At 43.5% G+C, this 22,092-nt stretch overlaps 1 protein-coding gene across 3 annotated transcripts; it reads left to right on the forward strand.

Moving 5' to 3' along the window:
• Nucleotides 1-1,229: 1,229 nt before the first annotated feature.
• Nucleotides 1,230-13,945, forward strand: CLN5 (CLN5 intracellular trafficking protein). 3 transcript variants are annotated; one of them, XM_067563258.1, is made up of 4 exons: nt 1,230-1,338; nt 6,546-6,711; nt 7,590-7,815; nt 11,142-13,945. In XM_067563258.1, exons 1-4 carry the CDS (start codon nt 1,313-1,315, stop codon nt 11,651-11,653), a joined length of 930 nt encoding a protein of 309 aa, XP_067419359.1. In that variant the 5' UTR covers nt 1,230-1,312; the 3' UTR covers nt 11,654-13,945. The 3 variants fall into 3 exon arrangements, with proteins under 3 accessions (XP_067419359.1, XP_067419358.1, XP_067419360.1); XM_067563257.1 differs by lacking the exon at nt 1,230-1,338 and adding an exon at nt 1,361-2,192; XM_067563259.1 differs by lacking the exon at nt 1,230-1,338 and adding an exon at nt 2,564-2,597.
• Nucleotides 13,946-22,092: the final 8,147 nt, after the last annotated feature.

Raw genomic sequence — 22,092 nt, forward strand, 5'->3', positions numbered from 1 at the left:
GAGGTGGTGGAATCTCCATCTTTAGAGGTTTTTAAGCTGCGGCTTGACAAAGCCCTGGTTGGGATGATATAGCAGAGGTTAGTCCTGCTTTGAGCAGGGGGTTGGACTAGATGACCTCCTGAGGTCCCTTCCAACTCTATGATTCTATGATTCTATGATGAAAGTTTCTAGCCTATGATTTTGGATCAGCAGCAACAAGCTATTAAAGAATCTGGCATGAACAAATGCAGACGTAGAAAATATGAGGATTTGGACTGAGAAAATGCAGAAAGAGTATTATAGTGAAGGACAGTGAAATTTTGTTTTAACCTAAAATTGTGTGCCCTGAGCATGCAAATGTAGAGCCTGCTTTTGACAATAAGCTTTCTAAGCTTTGTCTGCTGGCAGTTGCTGCAATCCACGGTCTCTCATTTCTTTCCAAACTATTTATTTATTTAGGAAGTTTTAACAGGTTTATAAATCATTGCCATGTAAATATCAGAAACAAAATAATAATAATAATAATAATAAACAAGAGTGACCTTTTTTTTATTTCAAGAAACATTATTCAGTAATATAATCATCCAATCTATTTAACAAGGTGTTACCATATTACAGATCGAGCCTCTTTACCCCATCCATGATGTGTTGTTTCTGCTGATTTAATTAAACTGAGTGAAACTTGCTCTACTCATATTTATCAAATCAGGCATGTCTATCAAAGGTTAATATTAAAAAATGTTGGACAGGTGTGCACTGATTTTTTGAAGGCAACTGTACTTTTAGTATTGAATAGATGGTAATCACATATCCGGGTAGCTATTTGTCTTCTTGTCTATTTCGCTGGTATGTAACCACTGCAATAGTTTTTCTGTAGCCACTTCACATATTTTTTGGAACCATTCTTCTAGTTTTGGATTATTTTTTCCCCAATGACAGCCTGTCACAAGCTCTCTGGTTTCTTTTATGTGGCTACTTGAAGTCTCCGTCCTTCATTAAATCATTCAGTTGGGAATAGTAATAGCAAGCACCAAACTCAAACAGGCACAGCTTATTTCCTCTCCTGTATTACTGCAGTATTATAACTGAAAATGCATTGTAATCTGCATGGCTCATAGGGTCTTAGATCTGCTTTTATATGGCTGTAAAAGCTGTTGTGTATTTTTCAAAATGAATCCAGCTGAGCTTTGAATTAACTCCCATGGAACAATCTCTAAATAGGCCACTGTTTCAGTATGCTGATGGGATCAGCCAAACTACTGGAATCAGATTCATCTGCGGTGATCCAGCTACGCTAATACATTTCTGATTGGATGACATATTATCTGTTTATATGCTGGCAGATGACTGCCTGGAAACGTAAGTAGCATGCAGAGCTGTTTTGGCAAAGGCAGTTTTAGTAACATAGCAGCTGTTGCTTCCTTATCAAGTCTGTGACTATTAATGCCTTGTTTCTTCATGCAGCTTTACACAGTCTCACGCCCTCCCCTAAGAACTCAGTTGCTGCAGAGGTGCTCACTTGCCCCTTTCTTTCTGTTTCTCCTGGTCTCTGGCTCTCTGTCAGACACAAATGGAAAGGTGCTGCTTTGTATTGATCTGTCTGCCCCAGGGCACCGAGCAGCGTGTCTTCAACTCCGTTTTTAATTGTATTAAGAAAAGAAGGCACCTCCAGAGAGTGAGAGTCCCAGGATTTCCAGCTCCAGCTGCCGGGCGGGAAACCCACCCCCACCCTCACCCTCAGGCCCGGGGCAGCCCGCATTAGGCTCTGGCCGGTCCGGGGCGCGCAAGATCCAGGATCCAGCAACGTGGGAAGGGAACAGGCGCGCGGCGGCGGCGACAAGAGGATACTGCAGCTGGCTGGCGGCGGGGGCGGGCTGCCTGGTGTGGATCACGTGCGCAAACAGCTCGCGTCCGTCGTCCCCCCCCCGCCCCCGGCCGAGTCACGGAGCCCATGTGACAGGCAGCGGATGCGGATTCGGATTCGGATTCCAGACTGAGCCAAAGCCCCGCCCAGCGCTGCAGCAGCAGCTCACTCTATGTGTGTGTATTCGGGCGTCCGGCTCAGTGCCTAGGGCCTACTGGCGGTGTGGGGCTGTGCGCCGTGAGATGGGGCTCGGGGAGCTGCTGCTGCTGCTGCTCGTGGCTGGTATGCCTCGTTCCTCCTTTGCAGGATCTCAGCCCCAGCAGCAGGGCAAGTGGCCTGTGCCTTATAGGTGAGTAGCCCGCACACACAGGGAGCCCCAGCAAGTCTCGCTCACTTTGTTTGAGGGGTGTGTGTGTGTGTATATATGTATGTGTATACACACACACACACGCACGCACTTCCAGTTTGTTCTTAGCCACTGTTGAGAGCCGTTTCCCTCTCCTCTTTGTGTGAGTGTGTGCAAACCAGACCTGCTTTGAAAGCTTCCTTGGGCAGGGAATCCCACCGTTTAAAAGGCCTCGGTTGAGCGTCAGCCCGCAGCGCTGCAGGCACACGTCTCCTTGAGTTGGATTTGGCCCCTGGATTTCATTGCGGAAGCGGCTAGTCACACAGACACCCCCAGGAGGAGGCCCTGCTTGTCCAAGTAGCTCTTCCTGAAATCAAAGGCTAACTTGGGTCCGTAGGGACTGCACAAGTGAGTAACGGGTTGCAAGTTGCAGTTTTGCTCAGTGCCTTAAAACATCGGACAGTAGGTGCCAGATGCTTCAGAGGGAGTGAACAGAAGAGGGTATTTATTGAGTGATGCACCCTCCGTTGTCCAGTCCCAGCTTCTAGCAGTCCGTGATTTAGGGCCACCCAGAGCATGGGATTGCCTCCCTGATCATCTTGGCTAATAGTCGTTGATAGACCTATCCTTCATGATCTTACCTAATTCCTTTTTTGAGCCCAGTTATACTTCACAACTTCTCTTGGCAATGAGTTTCTGTGGCTGAATGTTGTGTGAAGGAGTATTTTCTTATGTTTGCTTAAAACCTGCTGACTATTAATTTTATTCAGTGATATTAAAATTGGAAAAAGTACAGAGAAGGGCAACTAAAATGATTAGGAAACACTGGGACTTTTCATCTTAGAAAAGAGATGACTAAGGGGGAATATGAAAGAGGTCTGTAAAATCATAAATGGTATGGAGAAAGTGAATGGGGAAGTGCTTATTTACCTCTTCATATAACACAAGAACTAAAGGTCACCCAACGAAATTAATAGTCAGCGGATTTAACAGCAACAAAAGGAAGTACAACTTCACAGAACACACAGTCAGCCTGTGGAACTCATTGCCATTGTGAAGGCCAGAAGTAGAACTGGATTGAAAAAAAAGAATTAGATACGTTCGTGGAGGATAGGTTCATCAGTGGCTATTAGCCAAGATGGTCAGGGATGCAATGCCATGCTCTGGGTGTCCCTAAACCTCCAACTGCTAGAAGCTGGGAATGGCTGATGGGATGGATCACTTGAAATTGCCCTGTTCTGTTCATTCCCTTTGAAGCATCTGACACTGGCCATTGGCAGAAGACAGGATACTGGGCTACATGAACCATTGGTCTGACCCAGTATGGCCATTCTTATGTACAGCACATTATAAAGTAAGCCATCTCTGACCTCTTCAAGAATAGAAACTGCAGCAACTTCCTTTCTTCTGCCTGCAGAAGGTAGACTCTTAAAAAACAACCACCCAAAATAACTCAGGGGCAGTGTCTGAAAACAGGTCTCATGATTCTATGAAGTCACTGGGCTTATCTGCTTTGAGCTGGCAAAAAGTTTTGTGAAATATTGTGTAACTAATTAAGAGTAGTTTTTTGCTTTTCAAAATCCTCAATCCAGAATGAGGAAGTGTGTAATGAGTCAAGAGCAAGCCTGAAAATCAGTTACATTGCTGAAAGGTGTTGAGGTCACCACTGATTTCTTTTTTCAATGATTTTCCATCTTCTAAGAGTGTTATTTAAGTGCCCTAAAAATTGGAGCATGTGTGTCAGGACTCCTTGAATCATTTTAGTCAATTTTAATAGTTCTAATGCATTAGTAAATCTAGTTTGCAAAAGGACTGTGTAAGTGAGACCTCCTGTGCCTTTTTTTGATACCTGTTCTAGTTTGGTAGACTCGATCATCACATTTCATTATTGTACATAATGAGATGTTGACAGTGATATAGTTAAAGAACCGTCAGGCTTTCCATTTAAAACTAAGATTTCCAGAGAGATTATAAAACTGGAATAAAGATTCCCTACTGGCTACAACTGGACCTTTGTTTAAAATTTATTTAAACATTTTAAAGTTTGGGAATTTCTCTAAACAATTTAAAAAAAGAAGTAATTCCTTGTTTGTCAGTGGCATCATATCAAATTTGCTCAGTTTACGAGTAAGAGGGTAGTTCCTGTAGGCTTGACCTGGAATCTGAAAAATCAACCCGGGTTCTTTCTAGCTGGTGAATCATGGCCACAAATATTAAGAAGTGCCCTAATTTTTAGTGATACTTATCATTTAATTCTCATCATTAAGCAGGAGCTGCAGGTGCCAGAGGCCTCAGAAAATCAGGTCAAAATATTTTGTAATTGGAACTTAGTTAACCATTGTTATTGATGCATGAACCAATCCTGCTTACTGTTCTATGGCTGTATGGACTCTTCGGTGATAACAGAAATTAATTGTGCCATAGAAATTTTTTTCTTGAATTAAATTAAAATAAAATATTTATTGTAATAAAGTGAGAAGATATGATTCTGAATACACACAGGGAGCTGATCTGTTGAAGGTGATATTTTTGCATAGCCACTTTTTAATTTTCCTAGGTTGGCCTTTGAGTGTCTGCAGCCATTTCTGCTGAACCAAATATATTCATAATTTTCACACGTACAAATACACACACACTTTAATGCATGTGATCTAATTAACTTTATTTAATGTAGATACATTAAATTAGATACCAATCCTGGAAACACACATGTGCTTACCTTTAATACCAGGAGTAGTCTCATTGATTTAATTGTATTAAACTATATGCAGTCCACAACAAATTTTAATCTGGTTGATTATTTTTTTTTATTTTAAATTAACAAATACAAAAGCCTCAAAGAAATCCTGCAGTCAAAATTACATTGGAAGAATATTCAGGACTCAATTCTGTATTTCTCCCCCCCCCCCCCCCCCCCCCCCCCCCCCCAAAATAGCTGGAGCTTACAACTGCACACAGGAAATTCTGTGTCTGGCAGGATGTTCCAATCCTGCTCCGTAGCCTGTACATGTAACAAACAAATAGAATTTTGCATGTGATTGTAGGAGGATTTTGGGAGAAGGGACAGTAATATGTGTAGAAGTTTTGTCTAACTTATGTGGAAAAGAACTTGTGGGAGGGGTGGAACAGGGTGTTAACTATTACATCTAGTGTGCATATAGGGGGCCAGCAAAGACTGATTACTGAAACATAAAACAGATAGTAACAGGGATTATTCCTCTATCCACTGAAGTTAATGGGGGTGGGAAGGGGTGCAGAATTAGGCCCTATAACCTCAAACTTGTGAAACAAAATCAAACCGTAAGCATATGTGGGCCTGATCATCTCATAACTTTTTTGAAATAAACATATTAATATCTTGCTATTGTAAAGGGGGGGGAAAGAACATTTAAGTTTTGTGATTTGGATGCTCTTTCTAATTTAATGTGAGGAGCAACAGGATTTAAGTGAAATATAGTGAGTGAGTTAGAGTAGAATGTGAAGTTATTGGAAGAACTTTTGCAGTGGAAAAATAATGGTTTTCCCAGAATGCTTCAGCAGGTTCTATAGTGAAAGCACTATACAAGTAGAATCAGTTTTCTAGTTTTCGTGAAAACAAGGTATGATTACCTAGAATGATTTTAGAGCTGGGAGAGCTGAAAATCTTTAGAAGAGATGGGTGGAATTCAGACTCTTAGACCTTGTTTACATGGGGGAAATTGACTGTCATCATTATTCCAAATAGTTGTTCTGATATAATTTAGCTATTGCAGAGTAGCTCCTTTTTATCAACACTGTTGAAGAATGAAAGTGATTTCATTCTAGAATAATTACTTTGCTCACAGAGTGGAGTAATTATTTTGGAATCGTTTATCCACATGGGGACTGTGAACTGAGTGCTGAATTCCAGAATAGCTATGCTGGTCAATTTCCTTGTGTAAATAAGCACTTAGGACCACATTTTGAAACAGGTCTGGAACCAACCTCTAATCTCCTGTCCACAGTCTTGCCCATGCAAGGACATTACAGTGCAATTAATATTGTTTCCCCCGTTAGACATCTAAATGTTGTTATTCACTTGCACTCACACACTGAAGATGCAGTTTTAAGCCTCAGTTCTGCAAACATGCATCTGAGTAATCTTATGAACTCACTTGTGTAAGTGTTTGCAGGATTGGAGACTTATGACTTTTAGGAGTGCTGCACACCCATACCTCGCATTGACTTTAGTGGGAGCTCCAGGTACTCAGAACTTCTAAAAATCAGGGCATTAGAGTCTATTTTGGAAACTGCTCTTAAAGTAAGAGTCTTTGTGACATCCTAACTTTGCTCTGAAGCTACACTGAGAGTTTTCCATGCTTTTGTTTTTAAACGTAGGCGTTTTGATTACCGTCCGAAAACAGATCCCTACTGTCAAGCTCGTTACACGTTCTGTCCTACTGGCTGTCCCATTCCAGTGATGAAAGATGAGGATGTCATTGAAGTCTATCGATTACAGGCTCCAGTGTGGGAATTTAAATACGGTGATCTGCTTGGACATTTGGTAAGGTGATGCTTTCATTTAACAAAAATTACTAATTGCAAATGAGTTAAATTCAGCAGCAAGTGTCAACAATAGGACTTCATCCATTGTAATATTTCAGTACTCTCGAGTGGGGTACTGGAGGCTATGGGCTAGGATTAGGGTATCAGAAAACTGCTAACCTTGAAACTAGATTTACGGAAGTGATTCAAGACCGATTAGGAAAAGAGCATGACTTGGTATTTTTGCCCTTACATACCAAGCATTGAAAATGTATTGTGTGTGCATTTACTTGCATTTATTTGCATTTTTGCATTGACTTTAACATCACTTACAAAGAACACTTTGCTATTGGTCCTTTATGACAAAATGTCTGGCTAGTGTGTAGGAAAGATCTTGTTAATCTTATACCGCTACAGTTTTTTTTTTTTAATGAAGAAGGAAGATCTCACAGTAAACAAAGTCTGATTTGAATTAAATTTTGTATGAACATGAATGATATTTGTCTGATCTAGGAAACCAGCTGCAGTCTGACCTGTGGCTCATTTATATTTGATTTTTAAAATGAACATTTCCTTGTAGTTCTCAAAAATAGTTTTCATTATTTTGCACAGGATTGATTCCCCCAAAGAAGCTTTGTTTGTTGATTTTAAAGATCCTTGTTCCACAATTTGGATCATTGAATATCTACTTCATAATTGCCACTGGCTACAGGTTTGCAAATGGAAGTAGGTGCATGCTACAGACAAGTATGATGTGAATCAATGTTCGTGTAATTTAATATGGCACATCTCACTACAGTACCCTGTTTTCTAACCTACTGTAATGTAGCTAAGTAATGCAAACTGAAGTTCGCATTACAAGATCTTTTATTCTTTGTTTTCATGACTTTTACTCAGAAAATTATGCATGATGCTGTTGGCTTCAAGAGCTCTATAACTGGCAAAAACTACACAATGGAATGGTACGAACTCTTCCAGCTTGGCAACTGCACATTTCCGCATCTCCGGCCTGACATGGATGCACCATTCTGGTGTAATCAGGGAGCTGCCTGCTTTTATGAAGGAATAGATGATGCACATTGGAAGGAAAATGGGACCTTGGTCCTGGTGACCACTATATCAGGTAGATTTTGGAATCCTGTGGTGACACTAATACTATAATGTACAAAAGCTATCTCGCATTCAGGTCATACAGTATCTTTCCACTCACTTTTTGTAGGTCATTGGCAATGCAGAGTGATTGAAGCTTTTAATTTGAAATTGAAATATTACTCTTGTAATTTTCTTAATATAGGAAATGATATGGTAATGCTGTCCTTTGAATAACCCACGCTAAAAAGATGCTGTTAAGTGAGAATTGCTTGCTATGTCACATCAGCACCTGTGCAAGAATAGTTGAGTCTTTTGAGTGTAAAAATAGCAAAACAGCTTACACTGAACCCTTCGGGGCTCTTTTCATACACTTGCACTGGAACATAACCTCCTGCTGTGAAGTGGCAGATTAATTTTTAAATGGAAAAATGGAGAGAATTGTGTTGTGCTCTCGAACAGATAAGTAGGACATAACAGGAAATGCTCTCAAGAACAGCTACAGTCACTCAATTCTGTTTTTCAACTGCTGTATCATAAAACTACAAATAACCTCAGTAGCAATAATAGGCCTATCTATCACATATTGCAGAACAAGTGGAGTATTTATTATAGTTAGTCTTTTTATTTTGCTCACCAAAATAGCTTCTCAATTCAATCTACATTATGGACGAATCATGGCCCCTCAATGTGAAACTGAAATGCTAGAATAAAAATGATACTCTCCATAATAAATACTGAACAAATATCATGCAAAGCTCATACATACAGGAATCTGCTGCCTTTTAAATGAAATGTATAGAAGTAAACAGTGTATTCACCTAGCCTGCTGAGGTGCTGGCACACTTTGCAGGCATCTTTTCTTTCTAAGCAGCGAGAGTCAGATTAAAACTACAGACCTATGTGCTTCAAATGCTAATATGATGTGTTATTCTATTCTACCTAAGTTCCCTTCCATTTTCATCAACCTGGCACATCAACCTTTGAGTCTGCAGATTCCATCTGACTGATGCTGCTAAGAAGTAAACAGCAACCCATATAGTGTGACAGAGCCTTAACTAACTAAACACATGGGCCTCCTCCACCTTGATCAGATGTCCATGCCAGTTCTTTCAGATCTGTTGGTAGCCTCTGGTACTGTTGATCATAACATATTTTGACCTGTACTATGGGTATTAGTAGGGTGAAATATTATTTGTGAGGTACCTTCCTCACTCCTCAGGGATATCTAGTCATCGGCTGTAGCTCAACACGGCTAGAACAGAGCTCTTTATCTCCACACCACCACCAACAAATGGGGATGGGGGGAGGAGTTGGTGGTGGTGGTGTGGAGATTAAGAGCTCTGTTCTAGCCGTGTTGAGCTAGAGCCGATGACTAGATATCCATGAGGAGTTGTCAGAGACACAGGCCAAGTTATTAGATACGTGTGAGCATTTTTAATTGTGGACTATTAAATAGCTGTACAGTGTAAATATTTGGGGAAAAAACTATTATCTCATTTACAAAATTGCTTATATAAAAGAATAGAGGCACTTTATACTTAAGGAAAATGCATGGGGCAGGAATGAAAATAAGTTACCTCCTGACCCGGACCTTCCCTCTGCCATGGGAAGAGCTATTTAAAATTGTATGTTGAATCTAGAATGGTGAAGCAGAAAGATGTTTTGTTCCCACTTCAGATCGGCATCTTGTGGAGAAGAAGCATGGAAAATTTCAGTCTGAAAGGTTAAAGTTCAACACAGTTTTTTAAGTAATGAAAAGCAGAGTATTATAATGGGCAGTATTCGGCAACCTTAACTATAGGCAGTGCTACTTGCTCTGCCTATAATTACATATGTAAAATAGAATCAGACAAGATCTTTTAATCATGGGAGTAGGTGGAGAAAGTGGTGCTAAGCCTAGAGCTGTAGCCGGTAAGGAAGCAGAGGGCTGAAATAGGAAAAGCAATTTTAAAAATGTTTATTTAAACAAAGAGCCTCTGCCACTAGGGCATTATTCATCCCTCCTGATTTATGCTAAACTCCCCAACTTCATTATCATCTAGGTGATGCTTTGTAGTTATCTCTGTTGTGCCAGGCTGTTGCCTATTCACAATATAGGATTTCTTAATGGAACTTAATTTACATAATTCTAACTGCGCAAGATATCGGTCAGACTAATTTGTAATCTCATCAAAAAACGGTACCAAGTTTGGTTGATAAAGGAATACTGCTGAGTTAGAGTTCTGAAAGGCTTTTGACTTGGCACCGCGTGACATTTTGATTAAAAAACTAAAACTAGAATTCACATGGCACACATTAAATGGATTAAAAATTGTCTAACTGATAGGTCTCAAAATGTAATTGTAAACTGGGAATCATCATCGAAGGGGTGTGTTTCCAGTGGGATCCCACACGGATAGGTTCTTGGCCCTATGCTATTTAATATTTTTACTAGTGATCTGGGAGAAAACATAAAGTGATCATTGATAAAGTTTGCAGATGACACAAAAACAGGGGGAGTGATAAATAATGAAGAGGGCAGGTCACTGATTCATATAGTGGGTGCAAGCAAACAATATGTGTTTTAATACGGCTAAATGTAAATGTCTACATCTAGGCACAAAGAAAGTAGGCCATACATGATGGGGGACTCTATCCTGGGAAGCAGTGACTCTGAAAATGATTTTGGAGTCACGGTGGATAAACAGCTGAGTATGAGCTTCCCGTGTGATGCTGTGGGCAAAGAGCTAATGCAATCCTGAGATGCATAAACAGGGGGCCCTCAGTTTTATGGCCCTGTTATTTTCTCTCTGTATTTGGCACTGGTGCGATCACTGCTGGAATACTGTGTCCAATTCTGGTGCCCACAATTCAAGAAAGATATTGAAGCCAAGAGACTGATTAAAGGTTTAGAAAACATGTCTAATCGTGATAGATTGATCTCTTTCAGTCTATTTCCCTTAACAAAGAGATGGTCAAGGGGTGATTTAATTACAGTTTGTAAATATTTCCATGGGGTGAAGGTTTACCAGTGGACTCCTTAGTCTAGCGGACAAAAGTATAAATGATCCAATGGCTGGAAGTTGAAGCTAGAGAAAGTCAGACTGGAAATAAGGTGTCCATTTCAACAGTGAGGGTAATTAATCATTGGCACAGGTTACCGAGCCCCATGACTGACCATTTTTAAATGAAGTTTGGATGTTTTTCTAAACATGCTTATGAATTATTTGGGGGAAGTTCTATGGTCTGTTTTATACAGGAGGTCAAACTAGATGATCACAGTGGTGCCTTCGATCCTTGTAATCTATTAATTGTATGCATTTGACAGTATAGTTTTCCATAATGCTTATGGAGATATCCTATTTTTATTTTTTACAGGAACAATGTTTAACCAAATGGCAAAATGGGTAAAATATGACAATGATACTGGCATTTACTATGAGACCTGGACAGTTCGAGCAAGTCCTGACAAGGATGCAGTAGTGTGGTTTGAATCCTATGAATGCTCGAAATTTATATTAAGGACATACCAGAAGTTGGCCGAGTTAGGGGCTGTATTTAAGAAGATGCAAACAAATTACACCAGCATTACTTTGTTTACTGGAGAACCCATTTATTTGGGGAATGAAACATCTATTTTTGGACCTCTAGGAAACAAGACAGTGGCTGCAGCCATAAGAGATTTCTACTATCTATTCAAACCTCATCAGCCTGTTAAAGAGTTCTTCTTGAATGTCTTAAAAATAGTAGATCAAGTCATCTTGAACCACCAGTTTTATCTCTTTTATAACTTAGAATACTGGCTTTTACCTATGAAGTCCCCTTACATCAGAATAACTTATGAAGAGATCCCTTTACCTAATGAAGACAATACATGGATTGGTTTGTAATTGTTTCATTAGTACCAAAAATGGCCTTTCTCCAGGGTGTTCCTAAGGATGTTGATGTTATATTGGTAAGATTACTGCAGCGCTGGCAGCTAACTTAAACTGTGCTTGCAATGGGAAGGCTTTTTTGGATGTAGGTTCTATGGATATTCACTGACTGTTCTGCCCTGCCTGGGGTGAAGAATGAGTCCCCTTTCTTGCTAGCTGCATTACAGCCCCAGATTCCTCAAGGGGTTTGGACCTGCTGGACCTACTTCTTAAAGAGGGGAGTCTTCAGGAGCTGGCTACCAGCAGACACAGGTGCTTGCTAGCTTGATTCCATCAAAAATGTACTTTAGACGTACTGGAACACTGTATGTTTCACATTTGAAAGGACGGATTTGGGACCAGTTGTCCTGGAATGTGATGAAGTCAGCAGACATGGATCTGGGTTGAGAGCTGTTGGTAGATTTCATCTGTCATGCTGATGACTCCTTTGTTTGTGAGAAGGTGATGGGGTGTTTTCTTTTATTTTTGGACAGTCTGACCTTACCAGAATTACTAAAGAAAGCATATATAAGGCTGGCTCCCTCTCAGATCCAACATGTCTCTCCTACACAAATGAAAGAAGGACTGGAACTGACTAGCCAACACAAATCATGGTACGGTCCATATGCCGTGGAGTCAGGGCCACCGAGGCCATAGCCCAACCACTTTTAGCCAGGCTAAATGTAAGTAGCCAGGTCACAACTACATTCACTCAGATTTGGCCCTGCTGCCCCTCCATCATGATGGAGGGTTTGCTGGGATTATCTGAGTGGCACAGCCACCTCACACACAGAGTCTCAACACTACTGACTCAGCTTTGGAGGGGGTGGCTGTAGGAGATCATGGGCCAGTGTGATAAGGCTGCTGGGAGGTGAGGGGGTGGTGCCTGAGAATGGAAAAGGAGAATTGGGGAAGGGGGGAAAACCATTATGACCTTCCCCTCCGCATACACATACTGTAAATGGCACTCCACAGCCCCTGGCAGGGTCCTTCCCCATCAAAGGGCTATTGTAGCAATCATTTTCTTCTCAATTTAAATTAAAGTAAATTACATTTGTCAGGCCTATGCTTTGGATTTGTTTCCCCTTAAGCTTGCCGTTTGTGAAGGAATTTGGCCAGCCATGATGCCTTTAAAAATTCATATTCACAGAGTTGAAGGAATATGAAATGAGAGTATTGATTCATTTTTGTAAAGGAACCCCCACCTCTTCAAGAATAAGCAGTTGTTAGTGGCTGTCAGAGTACTGCTAGAAGTCTTGCTGCATAATCTTTCTACTTAAAGTCTAACATGTCTCTTAAAAAAAAGCCTGATTTAGACATGAATTAGATCAATAAGAATGTACCATAGTCCTAAGGACTACAGCACTTGTATGGCTTTTAAAAAAAACTTGTTCAAAAGTATGATACTTAAGTGTTTTTTCATATGCAGGAGATGGAGTCTCTTGTAGAGAGCTGTCGGAGCCATATTTAGCTAAAATATTGATAAATCTTAATTATTTAAAATTATTTTTGATAGGTATGAAAGATACTAGTGCTTTTTAATAGTCTGTTTAGTATGCGTGTCACTGACTGAACAGGCGACAGATATCGGCATTAAAGTCACTTGATGCCACGTCTTTTTTCTTTTCCTCCTGTTTTGGGCAGATCTGGAGTGGAGAGTGTTGATTAACTCATTATCTGCTATTGCCTCCAGCTATAAAGTAGTACAGTTAGCTTGAGTATTCTGTTCTGAAGACTAGCAAAGGAAAGTTAGTGTTTGCCAACTATGTGCAGTAGACTGTAGCATGAATAGGAGCAATTCACACATTTTAGAACTAATGTCTAAAGCTGTTCATAAACATAATTCCATTGGTTAACATTTTGAAGGTTATCCTGTCAACTACATAAAAGTGATTTCAAAGTGCAGTATGGGGGACTACTATCAGGTGGTACATGAGTTGGTTTAGAGTAGCTGTGTCCAGTCCATTGCCTGCCAAGGGTGATTGTTTAAGAAGAAAACATGTACTTAAGCATGAATTGAAAAATGTGTTCCTTGAGCGGGGCACTATGACTTTTAAGCTCTTGTATTTAAATCAGGTGTGTTACTCTGGGGAGGAACAGGGGAGAGATCCCTGGAGCAGCAGCAGCTCTGGCTGCTATGTTGATTGCCAGCCTAGGAGAGCCCCAAAGAGAACAGCTTGACTGGCTCTGCCTGAGCTTAAGGGAGCTTCTAGCAAAGGATGGCTTCCTTCTGTATAGTGCTACCCGGGAGAGGGGAGAGGTTGAAAACCAGCAACCAGTTCTGGATGACTCCTGCATTACCCACCCCTGCCTTTCATTGCCTTTGGTCTTTCACTCAATCTGGCTTTACATTTGTTTCCTTTGTGTTAGGTTTTAGCTGTGATTAGCACTAATTTTAGGAACATAGCAGTGGTCAGGATAGCAGTCTACCTCATGCAGCATTCTGTCACTTTAAAGCAGGGGTGTCAAACTCATTTGCTGTGGTGGGCCAGATGGGAATTAAATGTACTTCAAGTGACCCATACATACCATAAATCGAAATACTAGGCAGTTTTGGAGTGCTGTGTCTCGTGCACACAGCGTGTGACACAGATCTCATGGCAGTGCGCGACACCGCGAGGCCTCATGGCGTCGTACTCTCTGGCCGCAGCACGCCATGCCGCGACATCTCGCGGCGTTGTACCCTCTGGCGCCAGCACCCGCTGCCATGAGATCTCGCGGCGTTGTACCCTCTAGCAGCAGTGCGCGCTGTCGTGAGATCTTATGGCATTGTATCCTCTGGCGCCCAGTTCGGAGGAGGAGAGGAGATGGCATTCGCTGGACGTGAGACGAGCCCTGGCCTTCTACATCGAGCATACAAAGTTGTTCTGGAAATAGATGCAGCTCTTCGTTGCAGTGGCAGACCGGATGAAAGGCTCACGTGTCTCCACCCCGCGCATCTCCTCATGGATTACATCATGCATCAAGTTCTGCTATGAGCAGGCAAGGGTGCTGCTTCCGGGAACCATCACAGCGCACTCAACCAGAGCTCAAGCCTTGTCTACGGCCTTCCTGGAGAGAGTGCCCCTGCAGGACATCTTAACAATGCCCCCTTCCTTTCAGAGGCAAATCAGATGTCACGTTTTGGCCAGCTCTTAGAGTTCAGAATAAGTCACAGGATAGTTCCTTAGGAGGGCCACAGATTTGTGTCATTATGGTCCTGCTCTACATGGCTTTGGAGGGGACCACACCTGTCAGTCACAGGGGAGGTGTAGCTCCACCTCTGAGAAGCCCACCACTTTGCCTCCACAGCTGCAGGAATGCAGACCAACTCACTGTCATGGAGTGTAGCATGATGGAGAAGGCTGTGAAGAAAGGGGTAGAGAAACTGTCCTAAACGTGTGCTGAGTACCTGTTTTGTGGGAGACCCTGGCTTTAGGACCCCCTGCTGGCTAATATGGAGCAGGGCTATGAACCCCTGTTGCCAAGCACTCTCTTAACTACTGGCTGTGGGGTGTGTCTTCTCTTGAAACCAGTGTACTTTTGTGTAAATTTAAGTCATTAGGCCAGAAAGCTCAGTGGTTAGGGCTCTGATATGGAAAACACCAACCCTAGGATTTCCCATAGCCCAGGGTTTGGGGCATTCCCCTGGAGATATGGGTTCAAATTCTAAAATGTTGATCACCAGTGGCTTAGGGCACACCTCTCCTTAACATTTCCTATCTAGTTTAGGTGAATATTGGTTTGCTTAGAAGGCTAAAAGCACAACAAAGCATGCATCAGATGGTAACGAAGAAGGCTTCAAGCTTCCATTCGCAGGTAGTTAAAAGTGTGTGTCTCAGAGGCATACAAGTCAAAAACCATAACTATCTTTTAGAGAGTAAGAGCTCACTCCTTCAGTTGTTGCAATGTCATGGGAAGAAAACATGCCTCATACAAAGTAGCCATCTGGTCAGCCAATCGTTTTCTGATGTGGGCTGTGATAGAAGGGGGTGCTCACCACTGCAGCATCTTGGTAAGAACCCTCTTTTGCCACTGTATACATCTGTATGAACTATGTTACCCAAAAGGACGCTGCTATGAAAGTGAATAGTAAGATTAATAGACCAATATTTTTGCAGAGCAAGGAATATACTGAACAAACTTTGAGGTGCAGTAAATATTCCTTATCTTTCTCCATGTAATAGTCAGCAGAGGTTGTATCTGTAAATCTCTATTTCAAGAACCAAAATTTTTAATAAGGGATAGATAAAATTTTCATGAGGTCCACAGCTCCCTGCTATTAGGATTTTCATAGCAGTGTCCCTTTGGGTAACATAGTTCATACTACAAAACAAAGTTTAGGTCAGTGTAAGTCACCTTGTGTAGCCCTATTTGTATATGTTGCTATGCTTAAATTTGTCTCCTGCTGACATAAGCCCCTGGTTATGGCAATGCAGTAAAACCACCTTTCTGAACAGCGTAGTGCCATGGGTGACCGACAGAAGTCAACACAGGGTGAATGTAGACACTGCATGACTTATATTGACTGCAACAGCAGTTGGTGCACAATGGCCCATTCCCTGTAACACTGCTTGCTTATATCACAAGTGTAAGTTCATTGCCCATGTGTCATGGAGACCCAAAGCCCCCCCCCCGCCCCCCTTTCAAAACCCTTTATGTATTTTTGAAATGCCTTTTTCTGATTGCCCACGTTGGCACACGCACCCATCAGTTCTCCATCGTATGCAACTGACCACTGCAGCTTCATGCACTAGACACAGCACTGCCTGGAGTAGATCGCTGGTATTGGCGCTCCTGGGCCTATAGGGAGAAGAGTCCAGTACAAGCCCAACTACAGCCCAGCCATACAAATGTGGACATCTGCAGCAGGGATGCAGGCAAAGAGGTACGACGGATCAGCAGCCGTGCTGCATGGAAACAAAGGAACTGTGGCAGGCATGGTGCAAGGCCAAGGACTCCAACAAGTGAGCTGGTGCCGAGCTGCAGATTTGCAATGTCTATGAGCTACATGCCATGTTTACCAGAGACCCTACCAGCACCTCACAAAACACTGCAGGAGGGAGCCTAAGCCTGAGGTCCTTGCCCTGGACAGCAAATGGGAGTCACAGCTGGGGGCGGGGGTGAGGTCCAGCCACATCAGGGGCCAGTACCAGTTCAAAACTACATCACAGTCTAGCCTGTCTGACCAGTTGAAAACGGAGGAGCCTGCTGAAGGGGAAGGGACCTCAGGTAATCGTGCCTATGTTTTCCCCGACACTATTTAAAGATGGTGCCTAGCCCAGCCCCAAGCTATCATGCCACAAGCATTGACTTCTCCGTGTTTTACTTATACAAGAAGAGATAATAATGCAACAAAGCAGTAATTATCTGCGTTTCACTCCTCTGTTGTGGGTAGGGGTAGGGGCTGTGTGAAATACTTTATGCACAGGGGGATGTCTGTAGTCTCCTGAGAGATCTTGATGGAACTTTCAAGGAACTACTCCCCAATTCTTTCCCAAAAATTTCTAGGGATGGCTGCCTTCCTTCTTCCTCCATGATAGGACACTTTCCCATGCCACAATGGGAAAAGTTTACGTGAAACTATTGCAGTAAACGTGATGGCTTCATGATGCCAGTTGCAGCTGAGCTCTTCATACCTTTCTCACCCTCAGGAGTGAAGTATCAGCTAAAACCATGCATGTAGAAAACAGTGCCAACAGTAACATTGCTCTATGCCCTTACACGTGGAATAGGGACTTAATTTTTGTTTCATACACCTAAAATTCCTTCCTTCTAAACCCCACCAGCCCCTAGGTACCATGGCTAGGACTGGAAAGCAATGCTGTGCAGAGGTACTAAGAAGCTGGTGTATTCATAGGCATGTCTTATTACAAGTTTTAAGGGGAAAAAGAGGAGGAAGTTTTAAAACTTCTTTCCCTTTCTGTTGTGACTGTAAATCAAATGATACCTATCAGCAGCTACAGCTGTTGCAGCCCTGAGGGATGCCCCCTCCAACACCACAGAACGCCTGATCCTGAGGCAGAAGAGGAGGACAAGGGAGGAAGATCCTGCTAGCCACTGCTGCATCAGACCACGAACAAAGGGCTAGGAGGGCTAACATGGCAGACAGCATGGAGAAGGAAAAAGCAGACAGGAGAAAGGCCTAGGAAAAAGAGGGAGATGCAGCAGGATATCATAGGACACCTCTGACTGCAAACACAAATGCTACAGACCCTGGCTGATCTACAGGTCCAAAAATACTGGACTCCCCAGCCTCTGTAGTCCTTAAAGAACTCCTTGCTAACAGTTCCCCACCTGCCTCAGCATTCCACATGGCACGAGGGGGCCACATATCTACGCTGGTGTGGATGGACAGCAAGGAAAACCACAGTTGGTGTAGGAGTAGCTGCAACAGACTTTGGGCACTGAAAGGGACAGAAATGGTTGCTGCCAAATTGCAAAGTCCCATTAAATTGTTTAGTTTGTATTGCGGTGCCTGTTTTTTGCAATTTGTTTTTCTGCACTGTTTTTACCATTCAATAAATGTATAGCTTTTAAAATAAAATCTGTTTCCAACCCATAGTGCAGCATGCATAGGCTTAGTCAAAGGCCCACCACTACTTGTAAAGGTAGAGCACCACAGAACCCCTAGGTTCAAAAGAAACCCATATTTAGAAATGTACAGCAAGTACCACATAATTTGTGGCTTCAGTAAAACACAGGCATAGTTATAAGTGTACAGCAAGCACAACCCAATGCCTGCTGCAGCCAAAGCTTCAGGCGCAGAGAACCGTTTAGCACAGAGCACTACTGTAGCTGACCACCGCAGTGCTTTTTCAAAGCCTTCCTCAGTCACTTAGCTTCATGGTGAGTTCTTGCAATGACCCTTGTGTCTGGAAGCTCACACTCAGACGACAGCCATTCTGCCTCTGCTGTCCACCCCAGTGGCAGCTTCTGCCCCTTTGTGTAGTCTATATAGCAACTACATTCCCCAGGACTGGGCCATGCTAGCTGACTTGTGCTTGCAGGACTCAGTCTATGGGACTGGTTCATTGCTGTGTACACTTCTGGGCTTGGGCCGGGGCCAAGGCTCTATAATCCTGTGGGATGGGAGGGTCCCAGAGTTCAGGCTCCAGCCCAATCATAGAAGTTTACACAGCAATGAAATAGCCCCAGCCCAAGTGAGCAGGCATGGACCAGCCATGAGTTTTTCTTTGCTTAGTCATACCTTTTGTCTCACCGATATGTAAGACAACAAACAGCTAGAACCATTGGGATATTTTTCTCACTGAGATCTAATCTAGTGCTTAAACACTGCAGCATTCCTTCACTCTACCAAAAGCCCGTTCAACAATCAGTCTGCACCTGATGAGGCAGTCGTTGACTCATTCTTTGGTGCTGTCATGGTGGCAAAGATCCCCCAGAATCACTATTGGCATTTTAATATCACCAATAGTGATCTGCCAGTCAGGAAAGACTGGCCCTACTTACAGCTGTTTGAACAGTTCTGTGCTCTTAAAGATGCATGTGTCAGGGCCAGCCCATATTGGTATCACTGAAGCATCCCTGGTGATCCACAAACGTTTGTATAACCAGTAGCAAAGTAGCCCTTTCCGCTGATGTACTCTGCTGCAAGGAGGGCTGGTGCCAAAATAGGGATGTCCATGCCATCTATCACTCCACTGCAGTTCAGGAGCCCCATTGCTGCATAACAAAGATGACTGATGTCCCTACACACACACACATGGGATTTTCCAACTCAAAGTGAGACCCTACTAATGGGTGGCAAGCCGGCGTTGCAAGCTTCCAGAGTGCGATTGCCACTCACTTCTCAATGATCAGTGCAGCTCTGATTCAAACGTCCCTTTGCTGGAGGTCTGGGGAGAGTTCAGGCCAGAGCTCCAGGAATGTGACCTTTTGCAGCTGAAAATTCTGCAGCCATAGCTCATCGTCCCAAAGCTGCATTACGATACAATCCCACCAGTCAGTGTTCATTTATTGGGCCCAGAAGCAGTGCACCACTAGCTGCAACTACTCCATGAATGCCAACAACCACCTTGAATTGTTTTTTGCTATGTCCCTTAGCAATCTTTCCTTGAAGAAATTATTGTCCTCTTCTGTGGTCCTTTCTGTAGGTGCCAATGCAAGAGGCTTGTGCATCCTGTATTTGCGACATAGATGCGACAAGCACAGAGCTCTACAGGGGCCATGCTGCTGAAAAGTGCCGCATACATTTGTGGGATTTTTTTTTAAAAAGGTGTGGAAGTTATGGGATGCAAAAGTTGCATGCTGGAAACTTGACCACTCATGCCCAGAGATCTAATCCCCACTACATACTGAAAATTTCATGGAACGCACTGCGCCCAATGGTGGTGTGTGGCACACTGCGATATCTACCTGTGGTGCAGCACACTTTGCATTTATACACGCACACCTGGTGAGTACATGCAATGCCAATCCAAGCAGCCCAGCTTGCATGCATACAAGCACTTTACTAACTTTGGCAGCTGTACACCAATGTAACTTGCATCGACCAAAGTTCGCAGTGCAGACATGGCCTGATATAGAGTGGTTAGCCATTGTCTGGGCTGTGGAAACATCTCTATTGGCAGGTTTGCCCCCTCCACCCTGCCACTGACTGACAGGTCAGATGTGCCTCCAACACTGCATAAAGCAGAAATCCCCAGCATCATGGATCTGCCGCCCTCATTACTCTAAAGAGGGAAATTTTCACATGAGGCACTGAAATTTTCATGTTCTCAGCCTACCCTACTCAAACCATGCTTAATGAAAGGCAGGAAGGCCAGGGCAGAATTTCAAACTGATGTATTCTTGGTGTTTGTCTACAAACAAAAGGAAGTTCACAAAAGATTCAGTTCACTCAAGATTAGTAAGGTGTTAGCTACACTGGTAATTAGCCCTAATTTCAATAATTGGTGAAGCTGTGCTGCTGCAACTTCTTACTATAATCAACCCATGAACCTCACTGGCAGAGTTTACCCCCCATTTCAAGCTTTCCTTGGCCAAGTATGTTGTTGCCTTTTGTTAGTTTGTGGAGGAGAGGCACTATGCTGAGCCTGGCTGAAAATCAGATTTGTTGTTTAGGAATCTACATTTAGGCTCCCAGTTTTTTAAATCTTGGCCCTTTTGCATTGATGCAACGACACCGATTGTTGGCCGTAAGAGCCTCCGTGGATCAAAGGATCAGGATTTATGTAGCTCACAGGAATAGGTAGAGTAGTTAGAGCAAATGCAACTGTTTTGTCAAGGATATTAAACCCTCACGCTTTAGGCCTGAAGCAGTCTCTCAGGGGTGAGAAGGAATTTTCCTGAAAGCTGGTATCCCATAGCTGTCTGCTGCAGGGTTTCTCTGAAGCATCTGGTACTAGCCTTTAAAGCAGGGGTGTTAAACACAGGGAGAAAAATATCTTGGTTACAATGATATTGGGAAACCACCTTGGGTAGGAAGGCTGGATGTGGCCTCAACTGCACCTTATCCTTATAAAATATTGTATAAGGGGGCTCGGAGGTCAAGGCCCTAATTTCAGAGACCCTCCTAGCTGAAGTAATGGCCACCAGGAAGGCTACCTTCCATGAAAGCATGAGCAGAAGGCATGAAGCCCTGAGTTCAAAGGGGGCCCTGTGAGTCCCGAAAGGGCCAGGGAGGCACCGGGTCGCGGACCTGTGGATACAGCCTCTCCACCCCCTTGAGGAACCTGACCGACGGGGGATGGGAGAACAGGGATCTCCCCTCTAGCAGCTGATGGAAGGCCGAAATGGCTGCCAAGTGAACCTTCAGTGAGGCCAACGCCAGACCCTGGCGCTTTAGCTGGAGCAGGTACTCCAGGATTGAGTAGGCTGGGCTGGGCGGAATGCCCTGGGATTCCGCCCAAGAAGTAAACCGTTTCCACTTAGCCCGATACACAACCTGTGTAGAAGGTTTCCTGCTGCCCAGCAGAACTTGTTGGACCTGCACCGAGCAGGCTCTCTCTCCCTCCGTCAGCCACAAAGCCTCCAGGCCGGGAGGTGCAGGGAGTCCAGGTCCGGCTGCAACAGGCAACCATGGTCCTGGGAGACAAGATCATGCCGCCTTGGAAGCTCCATGGGCGGGGCAATCGAAAGGTCCAGCAGCATGCTGAACCAGTGCTGTCTCGGCCAGGCCGGAGCGATGAGTATAACGTCCACCCTGTCCCTCTTTATTTTCAGCAGGACCTTGGGCAGGAGTGGAATGGGCAGGAACGTGTACATGAGGGTCCCCGTCCAGTCGATGAGGAACGCGTCAGAAATCGACCCAGTCTCACAACCCCGTAGCAAGCAGAACCTCAGGCACTTTGCGGTCCAGGCCGATGCGAATAGGTCCAGTTGGGGAACACCCCACTTCTGGAAGATTGTAGTCACTACCTCCGGGTGCAGCGACCAGTCGTGGCGGGGTAGAAACGACCTGCTGAGGCGAT

Source organism: Emydura macquarii, unplaced genomic scaffold (assembly GCF_026122565.2).
Source record: "Emydura macquarii macquarii isolate MOO-44397 ecotype Brisbane River unplaced genomic scaffold, CSIRO-AGI_Emac_v2 contig_2473, whole genome shotgun sequence".
NCBI lineage: Eukaryota > Metazoa > Chordata > Testudines > Chelidae > Emydura > Emydura macquarii.